The 15457-nt window shown below is 34.3% G+C and overlaps 1 protein-coding gene across 6 annotated transcripts in view; it reads right to left on the minus strand.

The window, feature by feature from the left end:
* The window catches only part of ZNF654 (zinc finger protein 654), a 132226-nt gene that overhangs the window by 10265 nt on the left and 106504 nt on the right, over positions 1 to 15457 (minus strand). For 4 of the 6 annotated variants that reach the window (XM_023726629.1, XM_023726628.1, XM_023726627.1 and 1 more), the window contains 3 exons: positions 8518 to 8653; positions 5705 to 5907; positions 4957 to 5096 (listed from right to left, as the gene is read on the minus strand). In XM_023726629.1, the coding sequence (XP_023582397.1) occupies positions 4957 to 5096; positions 5705 to 5907; positions 8518 to 8653 (479 nt within the window). Of the gene's footprint in view, positions 1 to 4956; positions 5097 to 5704; positions 5908 to 7903; positions 8445 to 8482; positions 9642 to 15457 lie in introns of those variants that run through there. The other 2 variants (XM_023726632.1, XM_023726631.1) reach the window with 2 other exon arrangements.

Raw genomic sequence — 15457 nt, forward strand, 5'->3', positions numbered from 1 at the left:
CACTAAGATACAGTACTTTTAAACAGACAAACTATGGATCCTTTAAAGTATTTTATAAGTAGATTCTTTTCTAAAGTATGATAAGGTTACACTGGATGGACAAAGCTAGGAGCAGTAGTGGGTTTTGAGGCAGGGACAGATCTTAAGATATAATTGATACATTTGGGTATCACATTTTAGCAAACTAAAATTCTTTAAAACTTGTCATAAATGTTATATAAAGCATCAGAATCTAAAACTCTTGAAATAATTGATGAAAATGTTAAAAAAAAAAAAAAAAAGATTTACTGAGTATGTTCTTTGAGCCTAGTACCTACAAGTATTAAAGTTAAGGACAGCTTGACTACTGTCATGAAGGCGTGCATAGTCTACTTGGGACGACAATACAGAAAACACAAAACAGAAAATGACTGCAAGCGACATATAAAAAGTAAAACCAAAATTTCACCTCCATTTTGTACGAGCTGTGTGGATGTTCCTTAAGTTTCTGTCCACCGCTCACTTTTTTTCTGCACACATACTCTCTTAGGAAACTCACCGTGTTTCACACCTTCCTCCCAAATCTTTAGCTCTGACTTCTTTCCAAATTTCCATGCCTGAGTATTTCAATTTAGACTTCTATCACCTTAATCTACTTTAAAATAATCATATTCCTGCAAAATTGTCTTTTCCTAGATCAGTCCGTGACACTAACATTCCTCTAACCTGTTTGGTTCTAACCTTTTCCCATTGTCTTTATATTTCTATTATATTTTTGTGGGCAACATATCATTCTTTCCCAGTGCTACCATCTTAATTTAGGCCCTTTAATTTTACATATGTACTTGTACAGTGGTTGCTAACTGATCTGTTTTCAGTGTCCCTGATCATTTCATTTATGCTTATTTCAATATATGATATAGTGTTAGTAGCATTAAAAACCTGGGTTTTACAGTCAGAAGAATAAGAATTTGAATCCTGGGTACTCTTTAGGTTGGTCTCTAACTCAGTCAGTTAATGTGCTTCATTTATGCTCACTTTTGTTTATGCTGATTGCTCTATTTCAAAAATACTTTTTATTCTTTAAGATGAGTTTATCTTTTAAACCCCATATCAAGTGCTCAAGTGCCTCATCTTCATGAAATACTTTTATGAATACTGCCAAGCTAAAGTGATACCTATTTCAGGATAGATCTTAACCCTTTGATGGATTCATATACTGCCTTGTCTATATTGGTATAGGTACTGTTTCCCCAACTATTAATACATGGTCAATCTCCTTGATGACACCATTATATAGTGGAGACAGTGACAAGAACTTGGGATTGGGAATCACTAATTGGAGGGGCAATACCTAGCTCACAGTGAGCCACCCTTCTTTGGGAATAGCCCTAATACAAAGGAGTAGAACTCAAGTGGCCATGGCTCCTATTTGATCCTCCCTTCCTCCTTCCCAAGCCCACTAAGGATAATGATTCAGGAGTGGAAAACTGACTCCACTCAGGCCAGTCAGAGTCCCTGGGACGGTCTAAACTCTATAAACTATGAAGCTCGGGGACTGCTGGTGTTCCTGCTGGTCTGTAGAAAGAGAGGCTGCAGTCAACTGGCACAGAAGAGACATAAGATATTTTAAAAAACCCTAGTAGCCTCAGTGTCCCTGGTAGCAGTTGTCCTTGAGACCCAACTGCATCCCTACCCTTCCTGTGGTCCATGTGATACCCAGTAGCCTTTCAAAAATACTACCTCTTCCCTACACTGACTGGTATAAATTCTATCTTGTACTAACTGTGTATCACTCATCTGTTTAACCCACAGCTTTCTTAAATATGAAAGTGAGGATTAGTCCTATCCAACATCTCATCTCCATTATAAGAACTGAGAGAGATAAGATAGAGGAAGGCACCTAGGTGAAACATCTGGCTTATAGTGGGTGTTTAATAAATGGCTAGTTTCCTACATTGTTTCATTGTCTGTGTAATCTTCATAATTCCAAGAAGTGGAGTTTATTCAATAAATATTTGTTAATTTATAATTTGGCATAAATTATATTCCTAAATACTGAAGGTACGTAGAGGAAGCCTCTTGAGGAAATGAGTTTTAAGAAGATCTTAAAGGAAATTATAGGCATGGAGTAAGATAAAAAATAATGGTGGACATTCTAAATAAGGAGTATTTTATAAACTAAGAAACATGGGCATGGAAGAAGGCAAACAGATCAACTATATTAAAGAAGATGTGGCATATCCAACAGATTTAAAGACAGAAAATGACAGTTAGAAATCATGGGAAAGATATTCCATGTAATATTATGCAAACAAATATTTAATATATTGTTGTTAAGTGCCACTGAGTCAATTCCGACTCACAGCGACCCTATAGGACAGAGCAGAACTGCCTTATAAAGTTTCCAAGGAGCAGCTGGTGATTCTAACTGCCGACCTTTTGGTTAGTAGCCAAGCTCTTAACCACCGCAAGACATTTATTTATTCTCTAACTTATTCCAAAAAATAATTTGAAGGGTGCCATATGCTTTTTTTTTTTTTGGAGAGAGAAATTTTATTTTCTGTCTCTGTTAAGTCAGGGCAAAGCTTGGTAAACAAAATGTACATTCCAAGATCCTACTAAGTTTGCCAGGAGAGGAATACCAATATGGATTTTGGCTTCTATCAGGCAAAGAGGAAATCTCAGGATATGGTTATGAAGCTCCATTTTGATTAAATTTACAAAATAGGGGTTTTGCTTGAACACTGGATTTTGCAGGCAAAAACAAAACAAAAAACTGAAAATTGCTGATATTCTTTGAGAAAACCAAAAAGGCAGGTTTAATAAAGCTTACACTCTCTTTTAATCAAACAGAGTCCTTTATAAAAAAAACAGCACTCATCCAGTATACAAATAAATGTATTAGGTAGCTAGCTAGCAAAGATTAACTACTAATACAATCATCAAGTTATCTACTTGTTGAAAACAGGCTATAACAGAGTGGACAGCCACCCCCATAACCCAGTTTTTCATATCTGACCCATTTATGCTAAGTATCACTTAATAGTAAAGCCTGTGAGTCAGGCTGCCTGAGTTTGAATCCTCGGCTCTATTATTTACTAGCTGAATGGTTTGGGCATACTAATATTATCTACCCCACAAGATTGTTGGATTAAAATGAGATAATGCACGTAAAAAGCACAGAATATAGGAAGTACTTAGCAACATTGGCAGCCGCTATTATTACTAATGATAGTAGTAGTAATAGTAGTAGTGATGGTGAAAGAAAAATGGAGTTAGTAGCTTGCTCCACTGGCTTAAGAGAAAAACTGTACAGTATATCAAAGTTCTGTCCACAAAAAGAGGATGATGAAGGGCAAACTAGTTCATACGGAAAGCCAAGATGAAACAGAGAACACAAACTTTGTAGGATGAAAACTATCAGTGAAAATCAACTTTTAGAACCAAGAAAAAAAGACTGCAGCATTCAGAAATAGAGAGGAGAGGTAGAAAAAATAAGAGGGCAGGCCATCAAAAACCAACTTACTCAAAAGAAAGGGCAAAAAAGCAAGCTAAGGGCTCCTTTCTGGTTAGTCAGCTAGAGTCACACAGTTTCTATTCTTAGAGGTTACTGTGGCCAGGATCCAGAAGATAGGCATTGTTCTATTTTTAAGGTCCCTCTCTAAAGACTGGAAACCCTGGTGGCATAGTGGTTAAGAGCTATGGCTGCTAACCAAAAGGTCGGCAGTTCGAATCCACCAGGCACTCCCTGGAAACCATATGGGGCAATTCTACTCTGTCCTATAGGGTCACTACGATTCGGAATCGACTCGACAGCAATGGGTTTTTTTTTTTTTTTTTTTTTTGGTCTCTAAAGACTAGAAATTAATTAACCAAGAGAAGAAAATAATACATTTTTTTAAACACTTGACTCTAGTTTGCTTATGAGAATATTAAAATGAAAAGACTAAAGATGCCCTGTTTAAGTGTCTTTAATATAGCCAAGGAGCAGAGAACATTCCTACCCACACAGGAAAGGATCTATTACAATACTTGTGACTATATTCCATTTCAGAATAACTACATATCAAAAAATGTTAATACTCTAAAAATTATTTAAAAGTGTACGTCTTACCACCATCTCCTGATCCTCTCCCTTCCACTTGAAATTCCAATTTACATGGTAACATAATAAAAATTAGCATAATCTAACTAAAAGTATACTTCCCTAGAAAAGTTTACTTGTTTCTAGACCCAGCTGTGCTACTAATTCAGCTATTTGACTCTATCTGAGTCTGAAGATTTTAATCTATACAATAAGAATACTGAGTGAGTTTATCTTTAAACTTTCCAATTATGAAGCTATTATTTAAGTATAGCTTTAAAAATTAAAAGTATGAATTAAAAAGATGTTTATAGCCTATGATGATTTCAGATTATTATGTCTGACAAATGAAATCTAGTTTTCCCTTAAGAATTAATGGAACATCAAAGTGGTAGGTATTTTGTGTGAATGTGTATTTTTAGGGAAGAGGAGGGAAGCTGAAGGTGTTAGAATCTTTTATAATTATTACTCATGATGTTGCCTAATAACACTTAAAGGGCAGGTACTAATTAAAAACACTCTCACACCATATTATATCATGGTTGTTAGGTTAACTTGCTGCTTTGTATATCCTACCAACATCTTTTAAATAGTTTTTTATATGTTTAAAAAATTAAAATTTAAGATTTAATTTTAAACATGATTGTTTAATTATAAAACACATACATTAAACATCTGTGCTATCAATTGGTGGTACACAGTAATTTTCTTTTTTAAATCATGAGTTCTTAGAGCCTGTTATTGTTCCTTGCATAATAAAGCTTAAAAAAAGAAAAGTGGCTTAACATTTTCATACAACTTTTTAAAAAATATAAAGTCCAAACTCTGCTAATCAATTCTCCTTCTGTTCTCCATCTTACCATTTCAATTTTTGCATTAGGAACACTTACCAGATATAGTACATATCTCCATTCTGGAGCTGTGAAATAAGAAAGGATTCACAGAGTTGCAAGGCTAACATAGTCTTGCCTTCTTTTTCAGTATTACAGATGATATCAATTCCACTCCTACAATCAGTTTTCAATAAATGCTATAAAAGGAAAAGAAAATTTTTATCATTAAAAATATCTAAAAAGCTAGTTGCAATACATGCTTAGATATTCAGAAGAAATTACTTAGATATCTAGTTTTCTTCCATAAAAACAATGATGAATTGTATAGAAATATTTTCATGGTTTCACAGTTTCACTGTAGAGCACCTGCAGTTTATAATGACCCTTTTAATATCATTTAATGTCCATAACCTGTAGATAAGTAGGGTTTATTTTAAGGGGGAGGGGGACCCTTTCATCTTAAAAAGGCAAAATAACATGAACATTTAATTTCTTAGTATTTAATTTAAAAAGCAAAATCATAATGCCTCTCACTTTTTATTTACCTCCTTTCTGTCACACCAAAAGTTCAACATGAATGATGCTTACTACTAAGGAGTATGTTGTTAATTTCATCATTTGTTAATATCAGGTTATGTCTAATTCAACATGTACTTAAAGAATGGTGCCAAAAGAGAACATCTAGATAATGTAATCTGAAGATCTATATATTACTGTAAAAGGGATTTAACAGCAAGAATGGACTAATTCTTTTTTTAATGTAGGGCTGGAATAGTAATAGGCAGAAAATACCATCAAACAATACCTCCTGGAATAGCTGATCTTCTACAGGTGACATAAACAGACATGTGAAGAGTGCTTGATGGAAGTACAAGTCTTTACTGATTTCTGGGTGATTTATACAAGATTTAATAAGAGCCATTGCTTCTGGTATGCGTTCACAAGCAATTAGGTATCTGGCACGTAGTTCAAAGAACAGTGGGTTTTCAGAACTTAAATATTTGTTCACTATATTAAAAGGAAGACAGACTGTATTACTTTCAAGATCCTCTCAAATGTTAAAAGATTGTTATTTAAAACTTTACCACTAAAATATGGTATCTAATTAGATTAGTAGTTAATTTAATGAAATAACATCATCCTTAGTAGGAATTTATGTTTGAAAACAATAAGGGAAAATCAGAGCTACACCAAAACAGTGCTCCAGAAATACTGATTTCTTCTCAGTCTAAAAAATAAATACCGAACGTAATAAAAGAAAAAAACCCAAAGTTTTCTTCTACTTCAGTTCACTAATATGTTAAAATATATTTCAGATAACATAGGGTCTGGAATTTCTTTCTATATACTTTATCTACTCACTGCCCAATATTTTTATTACAATAAAACATGAAGGGTGAATCCTAATTTGTCATATTAAAACCACATTAATTCAGATTAATTATACAGAAAAATAATCTGAATGAGAAAACTGAATCATAAAAGAAACACAGTATATTACTTTTTAGAACAAAAGCCAAAAATGGTGTCAAATAAGACTGCTTATTAACATATGCTTATATATCATTAAGGATGATTACTAATTAATAATTATTTTTACACAATTTTAAAATATATAAACACTTTATCTATGTAAGTTTATTTATACAACAACCTTAGGCAGGTATTACAATATTGGTTTTACAGATCACAAAACTGAGTCTCAGAGAGGTCAAATGACTTGCCCAAGGACACAGAATTAGTTAAGTGGCAGAACAAGAACTAAAACACGTGTATCTTAGGACTTTTTAATCCAGTAGTGTTATTAATTGCTTGAGTGTGCTAAATCAGCAGCTTCTAAAATGCTTATGTGTAATATTTTATTTGCCTTGCAAATCTGTTTATAATATATGATAAGCAAACACTGATCTGTATAGTTAGCGCAGAGATAAACTGCAGCCTGGTCTTTACCTTAATGAATACCAACTAGAGAGATGTCATCCATATTAATGAGGCTCTGGAGCAGCTTTTCCCAAAGTGATGTATGCAAATGTACATATGAAAGGAGTATATTTTATTTTAGCATGTTTTCCGACCTAATAGGCCAACAGCCTGCAAGCCAACTCACCCTAACAGGCTTGTTCTAGCTTCTACTTAGAGAGCCTAAAAGTTCTCCTAAAAGCCCAAACTTCCCTTCTCTGCCATCCTCACTCCTTTTGAAGTTCTTTGTCCAGCTCCTCAAACCTCTGTATTGCCACACGGCCACACTTCCCAATCTCAGTTTCCTCCAGTCTGTCACCCCTATCTTTGGTTCTTCATACTTTTCCTCAATAATGCAACTCTTTCTCCTCAGCTCCAACTACCCCCTCTTCCATTTTTTATCCCTTTCCAAGACCCACATATCGAGTGCAAGTCTCCTTTGTATCCCTTGGTTTTTCTATACCAGTGCAAATATATGTTAGCCCTCTCCTCCTAGTCTTGTCCTCACTGCCCCCCGCCCCCCATCCCAGTTCACAACTTTGCATTGCTTCTTCTGGTCCTATCTCTTACTTCATTCTTTCTTATATCTCTATCACAGTCTTCACACTTGTATCTGGAGCTTGCTTGATCTTAAGCCCCAGAATCATAGCCCCTTCTCCACTTACGTCCACTTACAACCCACCCCTTAGCCTGGGACAAATGGTAAAATCTTGACCTGCCCACAGTTTGTAGTATGAAGTGTCTCTCTCACCAGACCAAGACCTGACTGGTTCCTGGGCTTTGAAGTCTTGTCTTTTCCCTTTGGCTGTCTTAGGACTGCACTCCATAGGCTCTCTCCACACTTTTGTGGTCATTCACTATTACTGAGCTCACCTTTAAGTTTTGGGGACACAAAATGTTCTGGGGCTCAGGAATAATACAGGAAACTTAAACAAATTTAACTAGAGGCACCTGGCAGAGCTTTCTGCCTCAAAAGAAATTTTGGTCCACAAGGGAACACTATGGATCTGAATTTAACAGAAGGTAACGTCAAAGAAATACGCACTTGATAAGGGATGAGACAAAACTTAACTTCTATTAGTGAACGAAGTTTGGGAAGCACTGCTGTGGAATATTAGAATTGAAGTTTATTTATTCATTCAATTAGTTATTCATCTACTTGTGCATTCATCATGTGGTCATTCATTCATTCATTCGACAAATACTTATATTGAGCGCCTACTCTGTACCAAGCACTGAGCTAGGTGTAGGGCATGCAACAGTGGTAACCAAAATTAAAGGCACTCTAGCCCTCATGAGGTTTCCTGTGTAGGGAACATTCCACATGCGTCCATGAAAAACAATTTTTTAAGGTGTTCCTACTTAAAACATTTAAAAAACATAAATGAAGTGACAAAAAGCACTCCCTGTAAATAAGTAACATACAATACTAACGTTCAGGATTTCCATTAACCAGAAATAAATGTCCCTAGTCTGGTGGCAAAAATCATTCTTGGGCCTGGTTAGTACAACAGATTAAACACACTTCATGAGAAAATACAGCACTCCATTATTCAATATTATAAAATAAGAAAAATCACTATGACTGCTCTAGTTAGAAAATGAAATTGTGTTTGCTTCTCACAAATGCTGGTTTTGATTTTGAAGCTCCTGAAGTACCTATCTCCTGAGATGCTGGCTGGGCTTTAAGAACAGCTTGCAACACTGGATCTTCCCATGGGCCACCATCTCTAATGATTCGAGTCACCAGTTCCAGATTCACATTTCCATATCTGCGGAGGTGATTCTGGCATTCCTAGGAGAGAAAAATCATTTTGGCTTTGTGAATTTAAAGGGGTTAAAAACTAAACTTTGATCATCACTGTCAATAAAATGACTGATGGTCAATGAGGCAGCTACTAAATTATAAAAGATAAAGGGTTATAATTGTAACCTAAGTAGGGTGTCAAAACCCCATTAGTACACAAATAGGCTTTAATGCCAAAGGTTACACAGTATGTGCAAAATTGGACTTAGAAAATCTCATTATAACAGGGATAAAGTGTAACCTAAGGGAAAAACTTAAGGGATGCATCATTTTTAGGAAAAGAAACAGGTTACAAAAAAATGAAACTTTAATGTTCAGTTAAATTTACATGAGGGTTCATACAGTTCCTGTTAACACAGCAGGCAAGAGCCTTACAATAAGAAGAAAGGGGATTGGAGCTTCCTTTCAATACGCAGACTCTAGTCTTAACAGGTAGCCTACAGGAAGGGCCTCCTGTGCTGATCTCAAATATGTAACCTCAGCTGTGGTAGAAGGCTGGACATGGCAATTCTGTTTTCCTTGGTTGGGTGAGTAGATCTGTATGTAGTCTTGGCATGAAAAAATGAAAGTTTGAAGAAATGAACCTAACCTATGATATGAACACTTTGTATTAGGTTTAAAAGATAAAGATAATGTTGGTAAGCTGAGTAATAACTGCGATCATTTGTCTATGCATTTCCTGGTTTTTTTTAAAAGATGTTTGAAATGTTTTTTAGAGAATTTGCTATCATAGCCTTGTGATTATAATATGAAATAAATAACAGAAGTTTGTAAACAATGTTTAATATGTAGGAGAATTTAGTTTACTGAATTTATACAATCTGATTTATTAGATTTACAAGAGTTGTTTAATTGTTGATTTTGCTTTTTTGATTTGTTATATATTCTTTGTTGGAGCCTTGGTGGCATAGCAGTTAAAGAGTTTGGCTGCTGACTGAAAGGTCAGCAGCTTGAATCCACCAGCTGCTCCCTGGAAACCCTATGGGACAGTTCCACCCTGTCCTATAGGGTCGCTATGCATCAAAATAGACTCAAAGGCAACAGGGTTTAGGTGCTTTTTTTTTTTGTTTTTTTTTTTAATTCTTTGTTAGGTGTTGGTTCTTAAAATGTTTCAGGGAATTTAATTTGGCAATTTAAAAAGATTGTACTGCACAATAACTAAAGGCTTTGTGAAGGTATAAACAGATTTATAAGAAATGAATAAAGTATATAAGTTGATCTTAAAGCCTTAAGAAAAAAACTAGATATTGAAGTTGACATTACTAAAAATGTAAACATTAATTGTATATCAATTAAAACACAAATAATTGCTAGAGTTTTTCCATGCTGGAAAAAAAAAAAAAATCCCTCAGACATTAAAAAACTTAGCAACAGTTACAAAAAACAGCTTCAGGACTGAAAAAAAAAAACCTTAAAATTTTACTTATCAGGTGAATCATCAGGTTACATATTTAAAGTGGCAATAAACACTTAAGCTTTCATTTAATTGTCTTAAAAAATAACTTCTACATGCCACTTTGAATTCCTTGTTAGAATACACATAACCTAAAAGAGGAGGTTTTATTGGTTTTATAAGAAAATAAGGCAATAGATGAAATCAAGCTTCAGGATAAAGCATCATTAAGTCAAATAACTGATAACCAAAACATCATGAAAAGAAGTATCTTCTAAAAGTTATTTTGGGAGTTGCAAGGGAAAACCCTATAAACAATGGGTAAGTTACTTCTCTGTACTGTTTCAGTTAACTCCTCCTCCTCCTTTCAGAATCCGTTATGAAGTGGGATACAAAAAAAACACCTACTTCATAGGATTGTTGTGAGGATTAAATAATACATAGTATTGAAAAGGGCTTGGAATAATGCCTGGCACATAGTAAGCACTCAATAAATGTTAGCTAGTATTTCTTCTATTATTTTTTAACATTTAGAGTAAACATTTATTTTAGGACACCCAACTGCCTTAGCATAAAATTAATTTCTGGATTTTCTCATGCCAGCATGTTACAGCATTCATAAAAATAAGGTAAGTGTAAAGTAATGATCAGCAATGTTTTTTTATGTGGAACATGCAACAATAACTTCTTGCTTGAAAACAACCATCAATTTCAAACCTCAAGGTAAGAAAATCCCAAATTATTCTAGACACACATATTGCTGCCCCTAAAAATTAAACTACTGTAAGTTGGATTTTGATCCAATCAAAGCACAAGAAAAAGGTGAGCTGCAAGTTAGCCACTGAGTCACTACTGAGCTTAGCTCTGCAGCTGAGTCCTTGGACAATCCATCTATCCTGCTGTCAAAGGGTAGGTGAGGCACCAATCATATGCAGTGGGACTTGGAACTGGATTTAGGCCTAAGTTATGATGATGAAGATATGTTTCCTAAACTTGGCTGAAGAAACACTTTGAGGTTTTGTTAAAAATCAAATTTCCGAACCCCAATTCAGTCCTACTGAATCAGAATTTCTAGGGGAAAGCACTGGTAATCTGTATATTTAACAACCCCACAGGCAACTTTGGGAAACTTTTTTGATTGTACCCCCACATTGAGTGCAAATTTCCAATAAATCCTTATTTTGTAAATTATATGCATGTGCTCCTGTCAATCCTTCTATTATAAATTAGTAAATTAGCTTAGTATCATTTTTTTAAGATAAAAATTAATTAAAAGTAGAAGTGCCGATTGTGTGTACACTTCTTGGGTCAAGTACACCATATTCTGGAGATCACTACTATGGGAAATAGCCCTGGACAGAAAATAAAAGTGATGTAAGTATTTCATTTTGGTCTCTAAAAAGAGCAGGATGTAAGAGAACTTAATAGCTTGAAAGTATGTTTTGCCTCCTCCTCCCTTAAATAGTATGGTGGCTTTTTGGATGACACCCATTCAAGGTGAATAAGGAAACAAATCACTTTAGAATTGACAACTTATCTAAGTGCATATAAACGTTGTGTGTGTTTGTATATATATATATAGAATATTTAAATAATGTTTAAAATTGGAACTGTATATTAACTTAATCCTTTATTAAGTCATCTACTATCATTGATACTCACTGATCATTGATACCCTGCACTGTGCTAAATATAATCCCAACAGATACTTCCATCCAACCTTGTATCTTTGCCAAAGATACAGGTAAAACAGAACCTCTTTTCTCACTCATCTTTCAGAATCCATTGCTGAGTAGGCATAATGTTTTGTTCTAGAAAAAAGATTTCTCTTCCCTGAACTGATGGCCACTTTAGAGCTGTCACTACAACATGTGTCTGTGAAGCTGTAGACCAGTGTTCTTGTGATTCCATGTACTTGATCTGACACCTTCAGCAGCTTATCATAGGATGAAAGTCTCAATGCCTAAACCTGGTATTTTAGGACTTCTGTAATCAACCCCTACCCAGCTTTTCCAACCTCATTCATCTGTTGCACATCATGAGTCCTTATCTCCAGCCTGATCTCTTCCACATCATTCAAACTCACCTTGTATTTTCCTTCATATGCCTTTTCTTATATCATTTGCTTTCTCCTAGAACTTCCTGTAAACCTATCTGAACCCTATATTTCCAATCCCACTTTCCCTGAGAGGTCTCCACTAGCTACCTTAACCCATAATAAAATTCCTTCTCCTGCTATATTGAAAATCTGCATCAGTTCACTCTTCTGGTGCTTATCATAAAAAAGGGTCTTGCATTATTAGTTATCTTAAGTGCTGACATCTTACTTCTTAAGTAGCTGAAAGTGTCTTCAAAAAAAAAAAAAACCCAGGAAAGGAAAGATGTACCAGAGAAAATAAATTCTTAATAATAAAAATCTTCTTTTAATCAAAATAGGGTTTTATGTAAATCTGTGTAAGTGAAAGCACTATAGAACATGTGTCTTATTTTAAACGAAATATATATTACAGAGTGAAGTCATATAGACCACATATTAAATTTATTCATAAGCTATTGCAGCAAATCAAAGCAAAAATGTAAATTTAAAAAAAAAAAATGCCTTTAAAAGACAGCAAAAACTTTACAGTACAGGCAGTCCATGACTAACAATGTATTCAAATTACGACGAACCGCACTTAGGACAATCCCTTTTTTGGGTTTTTTTTTAAATGATTTGTATATTTTTTTATGTATGGGTATATGCATTAAAATCTATCTGCAAGCTTATATGTAATGTTCCAACCCCCAAAGACAAGTAAAGATCAGATTTATAAAGATACTGATAATAAAAGGCAATATTAATGAGAACTAAAAAAAATGAGGTATTCTACTTATGTCAGAACCGACTTACGACGTAGTCATCAGAATGGAACCCCGTCGTAAGTCAGGGACTACCTGTACTGTGAAATGAGATGAAAATGATCATGAATATTTTTTATCACAGTTTCACTGTTACCTTATGACAATGCACTTCAAAAAGTTGTCAAATTTAAAGATGTTATGCATTTTTCTTTTACAAAAGCTTTAAGTATCCCCAAATTGCTGTCCTTTTCTATAATAAGCTAAGGAGTATTTACCTGATGTATTTTTTTTAAGCATTCTGAATTTGCCCATTTAAAGTAAAGGTGACAAAAAGGTACTGCTTTTCAAAATAAAGTTCTTAGTGGAGAAAATCATTTGAAATGAACGTTTAGAAGTGTTTGCATCATTACATGATTGTTTTGCCAAAAACCAATGTGTCACCTATAATGGTCATATCTAGACCTTTTAAAAACTTAAACCAGAATTTTCTGTTTAAAAATCTTTCAGCTAAAACACTTTAATGAGTCTTTAATCCACTTTTTAAAAATGATCACTCAGTGACTTCTGTAACAATACAAATTTAATTGTCAAATTTCAACAAAACCTTTTGCACAACTGGTAGAAGGGATTTAAAGCTGAATAGCATAATTTAGAAAATTTTTTCACTGGACCTACCAAAAGTATCTTTTTCAACTATGACAGCTATTAAAACAAAGCATCAGTGTACACCGAACTTAGAGTCAGACTTTGAATCACTCAGTGATAAATTTGTCAAAAATAAGGAAGCATATTCAGTCACACTGCTGTCATTAAAAGTTTTTACACTGTTCAATTAAAAACATTTTATTTTCTAAATAATTTTTATATATTTCACATTTCCTAATGTATATATTTAGTACACATGCTTAAATAATAAATATGCACATATGAGCCTGGTGGCACAGTGGTTAAAGTGTTCGGCCACCAACCAAAAGGCCGGTGGTTTGAACCCACCAGGTACTCCACGGGAGAGATGTGGCAGTCCGCTTCCATAAAGATTTACAGCCTTGGAAACCCAATGGGGAAGTTCTACTCTGGCCTATAGGGTCGCTATAAGCTGGAATCAATTCGACAGCAGTGGGTTTTTTTTTGTGCAAACTCTTCTTAAAAATTATATGGGTATGAGATCAGAAATCTGGAGACTTCTAGTCTAAGATACTGTTTGATTTTATGTTCGTGTTTGGGGCCAAATATAAAACTCATCTTCTCTATTGATACTGGGGTCATGTCAATTTTCTTCAATATTGCTTCTGATCTAGTTCTCCTTTGTTATTTCTGCAGCTGCCATTCTAGTTTAGGCCTTCATCTCTTACCACTTGGATAACTAAATTAAGATTTTGTCATCCCCCCTCCCCAATAAGGCAGTCTTCAGAAGCTTTTAAGACTTTAGACCATGAAGTTCTTAAGACAGTAGTATAAATGAAACATTTCTTTTAACCTGTTCTTTTCCCATATACATTATTGCAAACACGTTTAAAACATTACATGTAATAAATCAGGAATATAGTAACTGGGAAGCCTGCTCCTGTAAAGTTACAGCCTTGGAAATCCTATGGGGCAGTTTCACTCTGTCCTGCAGGGTCCTATGAGTTGGAATTGATTCCACGGCAATGGGTTTGTTTTTTTTTTTTTTTTTTTTTGGTTTGGGAAGTGATGGGTTGAGAGTAAGGCTGAGGCCCTCTCTGCTTCTATAAACCTCAACACTGCTGCAGCTTAGTTTTCTGATGTATAAAATAAGGAAATTGTATTAAATAATTTCTAAGATAACTCCCAGTCTCAAAATTATAAAAATGCCATGAATGTCTATAAGTTATATTTAGGTTTTTAAAAATAACTAGAATCATATAATTAGTGAGTTGTTTAAGATACCTCTTCAAACCTTTGAAAAAATAAACATTTAAATACATGAATAATTGTTTTTGTTTAATAAACCTGATTATATTTTTATACTTTTTAGTTAAATTTTAGAGTTTCATCTCAAGGGAAAGCTAATCATAACTACAGTAAAACCATCAACTGGGAACATAATCAAATTTAAAAATTAGTTGGCAAGTACAACCTTACCACTGACACTTTTAAATAATGAATTAGTGCTGCCACCAGAGAAGTGCTATTGTCACAGTTCTAACCTGTAAGAACACAGGCCCTGAAGCAGTGTTAAGGTGTATGCAATTTTGTTTCAGCACAGGTTCTTTGTACAAAGAAACAGATACAAAATCTAATACAGCAAAAAGAACAATGGAGTTGGTCAAGACAGCAGGTCACAGTCCTGGCTATGCTATAAATTGGGCAAGTTACTTAACTGCCAATAAATGTTACTCAATGGATGAATGAATCACTCTGTTCTTCAGTTCACCATGTATTTAAAAAATGACTTTGGACTTAAATGCCCTCTATACCTTGCACTTTAAATTTTCTATAATATTTTATTTAGGAAAATATAAACTGCTTCAAGCACTAATATGATTGGATTCTAGTCATTATGTATTAGTACACTCTATAGAATCAGCTTTCAGTGA

The sequence above is a fragment of the Trichechus manatus genome, unplaced genomic scaffold (genome assembly GCF_000243295.1).
Source record: "Trichechus manatus latirostris isolate Lorelei unplaced genomic scaffold, TriManLat1.0 scaffold00012, whole genome shotgun sequence".
Lineage (NCBI taxonomy): Eukaryota > Metazoa > Chordata > Mammalia > Sirenia > Trichechidae > Trichechus > Trichechus manatus.